This window comes from Mobula hypostoma, chromosome 2 (assembly GCF_963921235.1).
Source record: "Mobula hypostoma chromosome 2, sMobHyp1.1, whole genome shotgun sequence".
Lineage (NCBI taxonomy): Eukaryota > Metazoa > Chordata > Chondrichthyes > Myliobatiformes > Myliobatidae > Mobula > Mobula hypostoma.
In genome coordinates, this window is record NC_086098.1 from 123,117,181 (window position 1) to 123,132,008 (window position 14,828).

Genomic DNA, 14,828 nt, shown 5'->3' on the forward strand with positions numbered 1-14,828 from the left:
TTCAAGGTCCTTGAGACTTTCATTTGTGCTGTGGAGACCCAGGTCTCAAAGCAGCTCCGTAGGCCCATATACTTGACTCTTGTTGATTAAGTGTTGCAATTTTTTAAAACATTGAGCTCAATTTATATTTGTACCAAACATAGTTCACTAAAACATCCAGGGAGTAAAATGTTCTACCAAGTGCCAGTTCTAAAAGTCAACCAGCTGGATATTGTCAGGATAAAGTGCCTGTTATTCTGTATACCTGATTGGCTATTGCTTTAAACTAATCTTATATGTTATTTTGAACTCAGTGTGTTAAATTTAGACTTGTAAAGGATCTGCAGTCAAACAATTGCTTGTATATGAGTAATAGATAAAATGTTGTCATGGATTTTAAGTAAATGTTTATGGCAACAAGAGGGCTACCTTTAGTAAGATGGGATTAGATGAGCCAAATGACCTACCACATCTGTTCTTATTTCTGTGATATGCTCATGTCACGTTCATTTTTATTTCAGCGAACGATTACTCTACTCAGCAAGGATCAGGTAACCCAGGCAGGCAGTACGTATGTGTGTCTCACACCCTGCCCACAGTTTGAGCACTGGGGACTATGCTGCACTTCACCTGCACCACAAACCAGATACAGAGCAGAATTGTACAACCACCACAGTCAGCATACACCCTCATGATTAAATGCCGAATTTGCCCAAACCTGAACTAGGATAATCTCACTTTAAATATCTGACACAATGAATCAATACTTCACCACCCACTCCTTTAATCTGATTAGATACCTCCCTCTTCTGGCCCTATAAATTCTTATTCACCTGGCCTCTGCCATGAATAAACTCCTTGCTCACTCATCCCTTTATCAGGTTTTGATATTTCACTACTCATTTGTCATTTTTATCAAGGTTAAATACGTCACTTATCCAAACTTGATGTGATATAACTTATTCAGAACACATAGTTTTTGCATGATACCATTTAAGAGCACCATGAACCTACAATACACATTATGGTTTGTTGGAAATGCACTCCTGAGGCACATCCTGCATGAATGCTTGTAATATACATTAGCTAGAGGTGCTCATTTACTATTGTGTGTGCATATGCATAGACAGTTACACTGTTGATTCCATAAGCTATATAATGCCAACACAGTATACAACTGCTGCACACCATTTATGTAATTGTTCATTTACTAAATTTTCAATGAAGCTTTCAACATATTTTTCTACTATTTCATTGAAAGCAAGTTCTATATATAAATATTTGGTATCATCACATTGGATAAACTGGAATGCATTTCACAGTTTCTGTATACGTGCAAGTATTTTCATATGGATTAACTCATACATTTGTTAGGTTTCCTTAGCTAAACACTGAAGGAAAAATATTTTAAGTACCAAAATACGTGTGCCTTTTAATTCTATTTATATCTCAGGGCACAAATTTGCATGTTTTAGCTGGATTCAAGATGCTTTTGCTCACTGTCAGCTGAGCTAATTCTGCTTAAAGTGCTTGTTGCAACTGGATTTTGCTCTCAGTTCTCGGTTAAGGGGTCTTAGGTAAGGGTTTAGTAGCAAGCTTCACATTGTCTAGTGAACTTAACTATAGGTACTTTTCTTTCAAGCCACAGAGACAGCATTTTATTGTGGAAGTGATTAAACCGAATTTTTTTAATATACTTTTGAATTTGATCATGTAAGTTATCAAGGCTTGTTCCAAGAAAACCTCAGCTTTCAAGATTCCCTGCTTGTCACAGGCTTTCCTGACCTGGAAATTTATAATCGTCAATTCTTCGTCGCTGGTCAAAATCCTGGAACTCTGTGAAAACAACATTGTGAGAGTATTTTCTCCATGACTGCAGTGGTTTAAGGCAGCAGCTTATCACCACCTTCTCAGGGGCAATAAATGTTGATGGCATTCTGAAGAAAAATGTTGTTGATCCATTATACGTTCTTTATTATGAACAACTGTTAATGTATTTTACGGTTTAATTTATTTTGTTTAGTAATTAGTTTATTATTGCAAGGATACAGTGAGGAGCTTCTGTTTGCGTGCTATCCAGACAGATCATTCCATAAATAAGTACATCAGGATATTACAAAAGAAACAAGACAATGCAGAATATAGAGCTTTATTTCCAGAGAAAGAGCATGCAGGTAGACAAATGAAGTATGAGGACTGTGACGAGTGAGATTTAAGAGTTAAAGAGTTCTTCTTTATCCTATAAAGAGACTCATTCAAGAATGTTATAACCGCAGGATAGAAGCTTTAATATGGAAACCTTCATATTTCTTAAGGAAAATTTGTTGTCTATTGAGATGGTCTGATGTGAAACCGGTTGAAGTATAAATAATCTAGCAAGACAGATCATAATTGCTACTAAATGGCACAGAAGGCCAAAAGTGCTGTGCTGCTAAAGTCAGTGAGAGAAATAAATTATACATTTTTTGGAACTTGCACTCAAATGGTTCACAAAGAAGATAAGTTGCAAATATTACTTGGTAGCCAAGTTAAAAGACCAGTTTAACCACAGCAGGGTGTCATAAATATCAATATTTAGTTAATGTTTATAGAACAAAGAATGTTGGGTAAGACCAACTTAGTATTCATCAAAATACCAAGGTTTTTTTTCATCATTTGAACAGACAGATGCACTTTAGAGTAATGTTTCATCTATGAATGTATTATCTAATAATACACCACTCCTGAAGTGTGCTTAGATTGCAAAGTTCCAGAATGGGCTTTAACTCTGTAATGTTCTGCCTCAAACGGCAAGAATAATATACTAAGTAGACATATCAAACCAATGCCTTGTCAGGCATATGCAATTGATCTTATGTCTATATTTCAGTGAAGAGCTGAGGATGTCTTCTTAATGTCCTGCCCAGTATTTATTCTTCAATCAGCATTATTGAGGTTTTTCTGCTGAAGCAATTTACTCGAAGCAAAACTTAGGCTCCTGTTTTTTTTAAAGGGATCTGATAACCAGAAGGCAATCCAAAAGTGTACTCAGTAATTTCAAATGTTTACTATATTATTATTTGCTGAGAATAACATAAAGGATAGTTTATTATTATTTTAATTATCCTCCTGTCCAATACATGTTTTTCCAAGTTCTGAAATTGTTTCTATGGAATACTTGTTATCAATACATAGTTGCACATCACATGGACACTGTTAATTTGTTTATTCTATATGTAATTTTTTTTCTATGTTCAATTTTGTCATGGTGTTAAACCTATTCAAAATTAGATATTTACTGCTGGTCAGAGAATGAAAGTTCTCTGATGAGCATGACATAGACTGGACCAGATAGTGAACTCACGTGTTGCCAGTCAGCAAAGTGTTGGTGGTGATGAGGACTCGGTGGTGTGGAAAGGGGAATTTGTTTCTGGGATGTTACTAATGCAGTGAAAATGCTTGGGAGTTCTAGGAACTAAGAGAGCATCTAATAGAGGAGAAAAGGTTAATGTTTCAAACCAATCGGGAGTTACTCTTGTATATAGAGTATACATTCAGTGACCAGAACTTGCATTCCATGTTTTCTCACATCCAGTTGGGGAAAAAGTGTTTTTCAAAGAATTTGAGAAAATGTTTGATACCATCAGGATTTGTCAAGGTTGACTTAGGTGAAGTTTAAACGTAACAATTGTGTTCCAGTTTTAGTATCAATGCATGGGACCTAATATGTTATGTTTCTAATGTAGGTTCAGTCTTCTGTGGCAGTGGGAACCCCTGACTACATTTCTCCTGAAATTCTTCAAGCCATGGAAGATGGCAAAGGAAAATATGGACCAGAATGTGACTGGTGGTCACTTGGTGTTTGCATGTATGAAATGCTTTTTGGGGAAACTCCATTCTATGCAGAATCTTTAGTGGAGACATATGGGAAAATCATGAATCACAAAGTGAGTTATGTGTAATGTCCCACCCATTTGTGTTTTTGGTTAGTATAAATTTTTTTTTACACACAGGTTAATGGCCTTTTGAATCATTCAAATGCCTGAGATGACCTACTGTAGATGTGATGGTGTGATAGACCTGAACCAGATTATCTGTTCACTTTTTGCCGTCTCTCCGAAAAAAAACTAGAAACATTACGCCATGACAAATAATCAAATGTGTGTGGATCTTTAAAGAGATGTACTGCTTTAACATGTTTCGATAGATGAATGCTAAGTTAATGCGTTGTACATGGTTAGTCAGTGCGATCTCATTTTATGAATCATGAGGTTTGTGACAAGATAAACTGGCAAAGAAGTATAGAAGCTGGAATGTTTTGGGAGAGGGAGAGCTAACTTATAAATGTAGAGAATCTATACTCAGTGGCCACGTAATTAGGTAGAGCTGTACACCTGCTCAATAATGCAAAAATCTAATCAACTACTACACGATGACAGTAACTCAGTCCACAAAACCAGGTGAAGAAGTTCAGTAGTTGTTCAAACCAAACATCTGAATTTGGAAGAAATATGACCTTTGTGACTTTGACTATGTAAAATGATGGTTGGTGCCAGGCGGGGTTGTTTGAGTATCCCAGAGACTGCTGATCAATCATGAGTCTCCAGAAAAGTCTCCAGAATTTACAAAGAATGGTGCAAAAAGGAAAAAAAAATCTAGTGAGTAACAGTTTTGTGGGTCAAAATGCCTTGTTAATAAGAGAGGTCAGAGGAGAATGGCCAGACTGGTTCAAGCTGGCAGGAAGGTGACACATTACAACAGTGGTGTGCAAAAGAGCATCTCTGAATGCACAGCACATCGAACCTTGAAGTGGATGGGCTTATAGCAGCAGAAGACCACAAACATACCTAATCAAGTATTGCTTTTATCTGGTCCTACTGTAGAAATGTTTGAAGCTTTTGCAAATTGTATCTGGCATGGGAAGTGATTTTTTTTTTCAAATAGTGCCTATAATCTTAGTGAGGGCTGAGGATCAGTAGTGTAATCACATCAAATGAAATACAAAGTAAACTGCAGATGCTGGAAATCTGAAACAAAAATGGAGAATGCTGGGAATAGATGACAAATAGGTCGGTCAGATAGCATCTGTAGGAAGAGAAATCATTCACATCATAGGTTTCAGAACCACTAAACAGTTCAGTGGAGTTTCAAATCTACCATCCATGTGGAAAGTTGTCCAGGTACATCTTGTTCATATATCCAATTTGTCTAATAACTGCCTAATCAATCCAATCTCAGTCTTGAAGGTGTTGTGACAGTGCTAACAAACACAATGTACTCACTAATTATTGATACCCACTTTGAATTCACCAGGGCTATTCATTCCACACAGTTTAAAACTTGGTCCAAACATTTAACTTAAGAGCTAAATTCTGGAAGTGAGGTAAAAATTATTGATGTTGACATCAGGGCAGCATTTGACCAAGTGTGGTATCAAGAAGCCCTGGTATTTGCCTTAATTATTTTGACAGTATCTTTCAAACCCACAAGATGTATCACCAAGAGAGATGTTGAGTGGAGATAAGCACTGCAGCTTTCAGGATTCCAACTGTAAAAGGTCAACCTGTCTTGGAAATAATTTCATTACTCCTTTTTTGCCATTGATCTCACTGTTAGAATTCTCTGCCTAATAACACTGTGAGAACATGTTTACTTGAGGACTGTGACAATCCAGAAGGCTGCTCATTGCCACCTTCTCAGTTAGGGAGGTACTATAAATGCAGGCCTTACTAGTGATACCTACATCACCAAAAAAAGTAATAAAATAAAGAAAAACTTTGCACATATCACAATGACACTACATTCATACATTTCCTTTTTGACCACTCTCTGCTTTTCGCTGTCCTTTCTCCCAATACCTGCTTCCCCATTCTGTTTACTGCTGTGTCCCCATCCTCAAATCTGTGTTCCATTTTCCTGAGTCTCCATAAAACTACTTCTGATGATACTTCTGATAAAAAAAAATTTGTTGAAACAGAAGATGTTCCTATGACTGTGTGCATGTGTGTGTGACGTGTGGCAGGTGTTTTGAGAACGTTGACAGATTTGTTTCAAAATTCTCTCCTGATTGTGTTGCTTGCTATGATAAGCTCCATTCATCCAGCATTTACAAGACTTTGATAGACAATAGACAGTAGGTGCAGAAGTAGACCATTCGGCCCTTCGAGCCTGCACCGCCATTCTGAGATCATGGCTGATCATCTACTATCAATACCCGGTTCCTGCCTTGTCCCCATAACCCTTGATTCCCCTATCATAAGATACCTATCTAACTGCTTCTTGAAAGCATCCAGAGAATTGGCCTCCACTGCCTTCTGAGGCAGCGCGTTCCACACCTCCACAACTCTCTGGGAGAAGAAGTTCCTCCTCAACTCTGTCCTAAATGACCTACCCCTTATTCTTAAACCATGCCCTCTGGTACTGGACTCTCCCAGCATCTGGAACATATTTCCTGCCTCTATCTTGTCCAATCCCTTAATAATCTTATATGTCTCAATCAGATCCCCCCTCAATCTCCTTAATTCCAATGTGTACGAGCCCAGTCTCTCTAACCTCTCTGCGTAAGACAGTCCGGACATCCCAGGAATTAACCTAGTGAACCTACGCTAAACCTCCTCCACAGCCAGGATGTTCTTCCTTAACCCTGGAGACCAAAACTGCACACAATACTCCAGGTGTGGTCTCACCAGGGCCCTGTACAAATGCAAAAGGATTTCCTTGCTCTTGTACTCAAGTCCCTTTGTAATAAAGGCCAACATTCCATTAGCCTTCTTCACTGCCTGCTGCACTTGTTCATTCACCTTCAGAGACTGATGAACAAGTACTCCTAGATCTCTTTGTATTTCTCCCTTACCTAACTCCACACCATTCAGATAATAATCTGCCTTCCTGTTCTTGCTCCCAAAGTGAATAACCTCACACTTATTCACATTAAATGCCATCTGCCAAGTTCTGCCCACTCACCCAGCCTATCCAAGTCACCTTGAATTCTCCTAACATCCTCATCACATGTCACACTGCCACCCAGCTTAGTATCATCAGCAAACTTGCTGATGTTATTCACAATGCCTTCCTCTAAATCATTGACGTAAATCATAAACAGCTGTGGTCCCAATACTGAGCCCTGTGGCACCCCACTAGTCACCACTCGCCATTCCGAGAAACACCCATTCACTGCTACCCTTTGCTTTCTATCTGCCAACCAGTTTTCTATCCATGTCAATATCCTCCCCCCAATGCCATGAGCTCTGATTTTACCCACCAATCTCCTATGTGGTACCTTATCAAGTGCCTTCTGAAAGTCAAGGTACATCCACTGGATCTCCCGTGTCTATCTTCCTGGTTACATCCTCGAAAAACTCCAATAGATTAGTCAACCATGATTTGCCCTTGGTAAATCCGTGCTGGCTCGGCCCAATCCTATCACTGCTATCAAGATATGCCGCTATTTCATCTTTAATAATGGACTCTAGCATCTTCCCCACTACTGATGTTAGGCTAACAGGGCGATAGTTCCCTGTTTTCTCCCTCCCTCCTTTCTTAAAAAGTGGGATAACATTAGCCATTCGCCAATCATCAGGAACTGATCCTGAATCTAAGGAACATTGGAAAATGATCACCAATGCATCCGCAATTTCCAGAGCCACCTCCTTTAGTACCCTAGGATGCAGACCATCTGGACCTGGGGATTTGTTAGCCTTCAGTCCCATCAGTCTACTCATCACCGTTTCCTTCCTAATGTCAATCTGTTTCAGTTCCTCTGTTACCCTATGTCCTTGGCCCATCCATACATCTGGGAGATTACTTGTGTCTTCCCTAGTGAAGACAGATCCAAAGTACTTATTAAATTCGTCTGCCACTTCTCTGTTTCCCATAACAATTTCTCCCAATTCATTCTTCAAGGGCCCAACATTGTTCTTAACTATCTTCCTTCTCTTCACATACCTAAAAAAACTTTTGCTATCCTCCTTTATATTCCTAGCTAGCTTGTGTTCATACCTCATTTTTTCTCCCCATATAGCCTTTTTAGTTAAGTTCTGTTGCTCCTTAAAAATTTCCCAACCATCCGTCTTCCCACTCACCTTAGCTCTGTTATACTTCTTTTTTAATGCTATGCTATCTCTGACTTCCTTTGTCAACCACTGTGGCCACTTTCCCCCCTTTGAATCCTTCCTTCTCTGGGGGATGAACTGATTTTGCACCTTGTGCATTATTCCCAAGAATACCTGCCTAATGCTGTTCCACTGTCTTTTCTGCTAGGATATTCGACCAGTCAACTTTGGCCAGCTGCTCCCTCATGGCTCCATAGTCTCCTTTGTTCACAGCAATACTGACACTTCTGATCTGCCCTTATCCCTCTCAACTTGCAGATAAAAACTTATCATATTATGGTCACTACCTCCTAATGGCTCCTTTACTTCAAGATCACTTATCAAATCCTGTTCATTGCACAACACTAAATCCAGAATAGCCTTATCCCTGGTCGGCTCTCGTACAAGCTGCTCCAAAAATGCATCCCTTAGGCACTCTACAAACTCCCTATCCTGGGGTCCAGTACCAACCTGATTTTCCTAGTTCACCTGCATGTTGAAATCCCCCATAACTACTGCGACATTTCCTTTGCCACATGCCATTGTTAACCCCCTATTCAACTTGCACCCAATATCCATGCTACTGTTTGTGGGCCTGTAGATAACACCTATTAGGGTCTTTTTGCCCTTACTGTTCCTCAGTTCTATCCACACTGACTCTACTTCTCCTGATTCTATGTCCCCCCTTGCAAGGGACTGAATCTCATTCCTCACCAACAGGGCCACCCCACCCCCCTCTGCCCACCTTTCTGTCCCTTCGATAGCACGTATACCCTTGTACATTCAATTCCCAGGTCTGATCCCCCTGCAGCCATGTATCCGTTATCCCAACAACATCATAGTTACCCATTCGCACCTGAGCTTCAAGCTCATCTGCCTTATTTCTGACACTTCACGCATTCAGATATAGAATTTTTAACCCATTTCTCCGCTCTCTGTTTAAATCGTTACCTATTGTGCATAACCCCAGCTCCCCGAACTCTCACCGGGCTATACGCCCCTTGAATTTTGTTGTCCTTCTTAAATTTACTTTTTCTGCACATTTAACTCCATGCTCTGTCAGACCATCCCTCTGCACATGTATCCTCCTTATCACTCGTTCCGCCTCACCTTTCTCTACTTCACACTTAATATTCCGGAACTGTGTAGTCCCCACCTGTCCTTTATACTTCATCTCGCTATCCTCTCTCACATTCTGGATCCATGCCCCCTGCAAATTTAGTTTAGAGCCCCCCAAGCAGCACTGGCAAACTTTCCTGCAAGTATGTTAGTACCCCTCCAGTTCAGGTGTAAACGGTCCCGTCGGAACAGATCCCACCTTCCCTGGAACAAAGCCCAATTATCTAAAAACCTGAAGCCCTCCCTTCTGCACCATCCTCTCAGCCACGTATTGATCTGTATAATCCTTCTGTTCCACGCCTCACTTGCACGTGGCACAGTTAGCAATCCTGAGATTGTTGCCCTGGAGGTCCTGCCCTTCACCTTCGCACCTAACTCCCTGAGCTCACTAAGCAGGACCCCCTCACTCTTCCTACCCAAGTCGTTGGTCCCTACATGGACCACAACATCTGGATTCTTGCCCTCCCTCTCGAGAATAACCTGCACCCGATCTGAGATGTCCCGGACCCCGGCACTAGGGAGGCAACATACCATCCGAGACTCCTGATCTCCCCCAGAAAATCTCCTATTTGCCCCCTGACTGTAGAATCCCCTATCACTACCGCTGTCCTTTCTTCCCTCCTTCCCTCCTTTCCTTCTGAGTCGAGGGTCCAACCTCAGTGCCAGAGACAGGACCACTGCAACTTGTCCCTGGTAGGTCATCCCCACCAACAGTATCCAAAATGGTATACTTATTGTTGATGGGAATGGCCACAGGGGTGCTCTGCTCTCTCTGCCTGCTCCCCCTCGATCTCCTGACAGTCACCCAGTTGCCTACCTCCCGTATTTTCAGTGTGACTACCTCCCGATAACTCTTATCTATCTCTGTCTCTGCCTCCCGAATGATCCGCAGTTCATCCAGCTCCAGCTCCAATTCCCTAACTCTCTCTGATAGGAGCTGCAGCTGGATGCACCTTCTGCAGGTGTGGTCATCAGGGACAACTGCGTTGACCCTGACCTCCCACATACTGCATACGGAGCACACCACTGCTCTAACTATCTCCCCCATTACCTGATCCCAGATTAATCAGAATAGATGAAAAAGTACTTACCGACCTTACCTTTTTTCCTCAGCAAGTACGTACTCAGGCTCACTGATTACCTCTCACCGAAGACCCCCTTACGCCAAAGCACACTGAGCCAAAGCCCAGCACTCTGCTCCCGCGCACACCGCTGCCCACACCTGAAAGTGGGCCTCTTTTTAAACTCCGCGCTTGCCGCTGATGTCACCCGCACCTGCGCATTTTTACCTTCCTCCTCAGGTAATGCCTAGGTAGTCCTGATCTTCCTCGGCCTACCTACAACGGCTGATCCTCCGATCCTCCAATCTCCAGTCATCCGTCAACCTCGAGCACTCCTTGCTCCCGCACTGATGCTGCCCACGCCTGAAAGTGGGCCTCTTTTTAAACTCCATTGTATTGATAGATATCCTGGACAAATGCAACACTTCTTTAATTCACTTTTTTTAGACATTACATAGAATGATACATTTCAGATTCACTGGGGAAATTGAAAGGGAATATGCGAACTGAGACCCCAGTGAGCAGAAGGGAAACATGGGAAGAGGCCCCAAGCATAACCTGCTCAATCATACACCAAACCATTGAAATTCTGAAAAATCAGAGAGCTAATTATCGGAGTGTTATTAAATTTGGAGCTGATTATGGCTTGCCTATTTTGAGATCTTGATAGGAAGAGTAGAATGTGGAGGATGAATGGTCCAATTTGCAGCATTTCCCTTTCATTTGATATTACGCTGTAACCTCCATTTAAAGCATGTTGATAAGTAACATGTTATTGTCAGAAGCCAGCAATAAAACCAGATTTTAATTACTGACAGCTTAGTAACGCTTCTTTCAGATGATGTAATTAACTTCTTTACTTAACACTTGCACAACCAGGAACGATTCCAGTTTCCGGTCCAAATCACTGATGTCTCTGAAAATGCCAAGGACCTTATCCGGAGGCTTATCTGCAGCAGGGAGCACCGGCTGGGTCAAAATGGAATTGAAGACTTTAAGAAGCACTCATTTTTTGCTTGCATTGACTGGGAGAACATCAGAAACTGTGAAGCACCTTACATACCTGAAGTCAGCAGCCCCACAGACACATCAAACTTTGATGTAGATGATGACTGCTTAAAAAATTCTGTGAGTTTTGAAGAGGAGTATTTTAGATTGAAAGTGGCTGTGATAGTTTATTATTGAAAATGTATTTGTCTTTATATCAAAAAATAAAATCATTAATGGTCACTGGGTTAAGTCCAGGACAGCGGTGGCAAACTTTTTTGAGAGCATGTGCCAAAATTAATGCTAATTTTCAAAAATGCTTTCTTGCATGCCATGGTAATTTTGAACTGAGATTATCATTGATTAATGAATTAGTAACAATACTTATGGACTTTTCTTAGGAAGAAGTATAAATTCTGTTGCCTATTTACTTATATTCTTTGTTTTCCTATTAATAAAAGTATAAGAGAGATAGATTGAAATAAATGAAGCATTTTAGAAGACCTGTTCTAAAGTTATTATTTTTTTAAAAGACAATTGAAAATAAAACATTTCTAAATAGAATTGTTATTGCACCTTATGTCCAGGTAACATGTGAACAGGTGAATGTAAAATTATAAGCTTCGGTGCATGTTTTTATAGGGAAAGTAAGCATACTTTACTCTCAGTGAGACTATTTTTCCTGCAGTAACAATATCAAATAATTAGGTGTGACCAAGTTCATCACTGAAAACAATGACTTATTATCACTGAATATGCAGCGTTCACTCCCATACCACAGTTGAAAAAATACTAGTAGAGTGAAGCCAATGGCAACTGGCACAATTATTTACTATCCAAATAACTGATGTGAATACAAAGTTTGTGAGGGTTTCAAAACATATCATCCAACACCATGTGTTCTCACAGACATCTAGCTGGCGACAGGCTGGTGCAAGATGTTTCCTGTGAAAACATCACAGTGCTCTCAGGTGCCATCTTGGCATTCATGCCATAGGTTTATTACCCATAGAGAAACATAGAATAGTCAAAGTATATAAGGCAGATGTTCAGCTCATTTTGTCTGTACCAGATTTATATAAGAGCAATCCAGCTCTTCCTTTTTCTCAGACACTAAACCAACTTACTTAGCATTACAAGTGAATCTGTCTTCACTAAAACTCCTGATAGTGCATTCCAAACTCTAACCATTGGTAGTGTAAAATAAAATACATCATGTCACTTTTTAGTCTCTTGCCAAAAACCTTCATTCTATGTTCTTAATACTTGGAAGCAATTTACTTGTGTCTGTCCCCTTCATGATTAGAAATATCTTTATCAGCGCCTCCCAAAGACTCTATTCTGAGGCTAACAAGCAAAGTGCTCCAGTATGTTTGCATAACTAAAGCCCTTCATTGTTTGAATCATGTAGTAAATCTCTTCACATCTTTCCTAAAGTTTGGTGCTCAGAACTTGGTATAATATTCTGATTGTGGCCATCCAGTATTTTGCAAAGCTTCATCTTTATTCCCTTGTACTTGTACACCATATGTCTGCTTATATGTTTTTTTCTAAATCCACCTCTTATAAATTTGTCCCATCACCTTCTACAGTACATGCACACATACATCTGGATATATCTGTTCTTTTCCTGCTTCTGACTTGTTTCCACTTTGTGTTTTTCACCATTAATGTTCATCCATTTAACACCTTTCCTGCATCGTGTTAGCATCTCCTTGCAGTTCACTGCACCTCCAAGTTTTATGTCTTCTTAAATTTCAATAAACCATTATCATCATTAAACTCAGATGAATTCTGGAGTGATTCCTGCAGACTGGATTGGAGCAAATGTGTCCCTATTATTCAAGAAAACAGGGAGGGAAGAAATAGGGAATGACCTATCCATTAGCTTGACTTGATAGTGCTACAATCTCTTACAAAAGATGTGATGTCAAGACAAGTACATGCAATACTATTAAACAAAATCTATCAAATTTGATGTTTCTACTGGAGTTCTTTGAAGATGTATCCGGTAGACTGATTGGGAGGGAGGGGTGTTTGGATTTTCAGAAGGCTGTCAATCAGATACCATAGAGGAAATTGGTGAACAGAATTAGAGCACCTGAAATCAGGGATAATGTATTAGTGTGGATTGAGAATTAGTTAATAGATGGAAAACAAAGGGTGGCGATAAATGGGTCCTTCTCAGGTTGGTAGCTTTACCAGGAAACAATGATTGTGCCTCGGCTACTCAATATGTATTGATACGATATTTTGGCTGAAGGGACCAGATGTAACTTTTCCAAATTTGTTAGTGAAACTGTGTGGGAATGTGGGTAGTAGTGAGGATATAAAGAGACAACAAGGGGAAAAATGGGTAGGTTTGAATGCATTTCAAGGCAGATTAAATGCAGTTTGGGGAAAATATGAGGGTATGCAGTTTTATAGAGAAAAACATGAATGATGCATACCTTTTCAGTGGTGAGAAGTTAAGAAATGTTGATGTTTATAGGGTACCTGGGTATCCATGTATGCAAGTCACTATAAGTTACAAGCACTGTAGGGGAGGGGTTGCAAGTGAATTTGAGTGCAAATAGAGCCTTGATGAGACTTGTCCTGTAGTATTTGCTTTTCTTTATTAAGGAATAATATGTTTGCATGGGGGGGGCGGGTGCAAGAAAGATTGTCCAACTAGCTCCTCTGGTGGCGAATCTGTCGTACAAGGAGACATAGAATAGATAAAGCTTGGATTCTCTAGAATTTAGAAGAATAAGCGTTGATTTCATTGAAACATATAAAATTCTTAGAGGGCTTAAACTTAGAAATCAATGCATCACAATTTAGAAATGAAGTAAGGAGAGATTTTTTCACTTAGTGCGTAAAGCTTTGTAATTTTGTATCCCCGAGGTCTATGCTGGCTCAGTCATTGATTGCATTCAGAGCACAGAGTAACATGTAAAAGAATAAGGAGGCAAATAATCTTGAAGAAAGATCAGCCATCATCTTGCTGAATGGTTATGCTGGCAGGACAGACTAAATGACCAGTCCTGTTCCTATTTCTTGTGTTCTTACACAAATACCAGGTAGTTGTGTTTAAAAATTCACAAACAAAATATTTTCTGCTTGTATCTCAATTTAATTTGAAGTTTTAGAATCAGTTATGAAGACTATTACTGGAGTACATTGATTGCAGCATGTCATTTAGAATTTTTTAACCTATACTTTCCTACTTAAACCCTCAATCCTAAAGATTAACTCAACAAATTACTCGTATTCACATATACTTTATGTGATTCACCTATGCCATGCCTTGACACCCTTTGCCTTCCCGTTATATCTCACATCTTAAAATGAACTTTTTAAAATAGGATAAAGACAGATCAGAGGTATAGGTTTCTTCATTTAGCATATCATTTGTCCAGCCTCTCATATAACACCAAAGTATGTATCTAGTTGTACAAATTATGACTAATTCCGTACACAAGCCTGTGATGCAACATTTTATCAGTAGAAAAGTCTATTCAGGCCTAAACATAGTAACATTGGCAATTCCTTCTTTTGCATGCAAAGTTATTGAACTAGATTGCTCTATCAGGAGCCAAATTTGCAACACCCTACCCTACGTTATCAGTCA

At 39.9% G+C, this 14,828-nt stretch overlaps 1 protein-coding gene across 7 annotated transcripts in view; it reads left to right on the forward strand.

The window, feature by feature from the left end:
• The window catches only part of LOC134342449 (serine/threonine-protein kinase MRCK alpha-like), a 623,460-nt gene that overhangs the window by 338,433 nt on the left and 270,199 nt on the right, over nt 1-14,828 (forward strand). For 5 of the 7 annotated variants that reach the window (XM_063040586.1, XM_063040588.1, XM_063040591.1 and 2 more), the window contains exons 7-9: nt 501-530; nt 3,705-3,905; nt 11,108-11,356. In XM_063040586.1, coding sequence (XP_062896656.1) covers nt 501-530; nt 3,705-3,905; nt 11,108-11,356 — 480 coding nt within the window. The remainder of the gene's footprint in view (nt 1-500; nt 531-3,704; nt 3,906-11,107; nt 11,357-14,828) is intronic. The other 2 variants (XM_063040587.1, XM_063040593.1) reach the window with 1 other exon arrangement.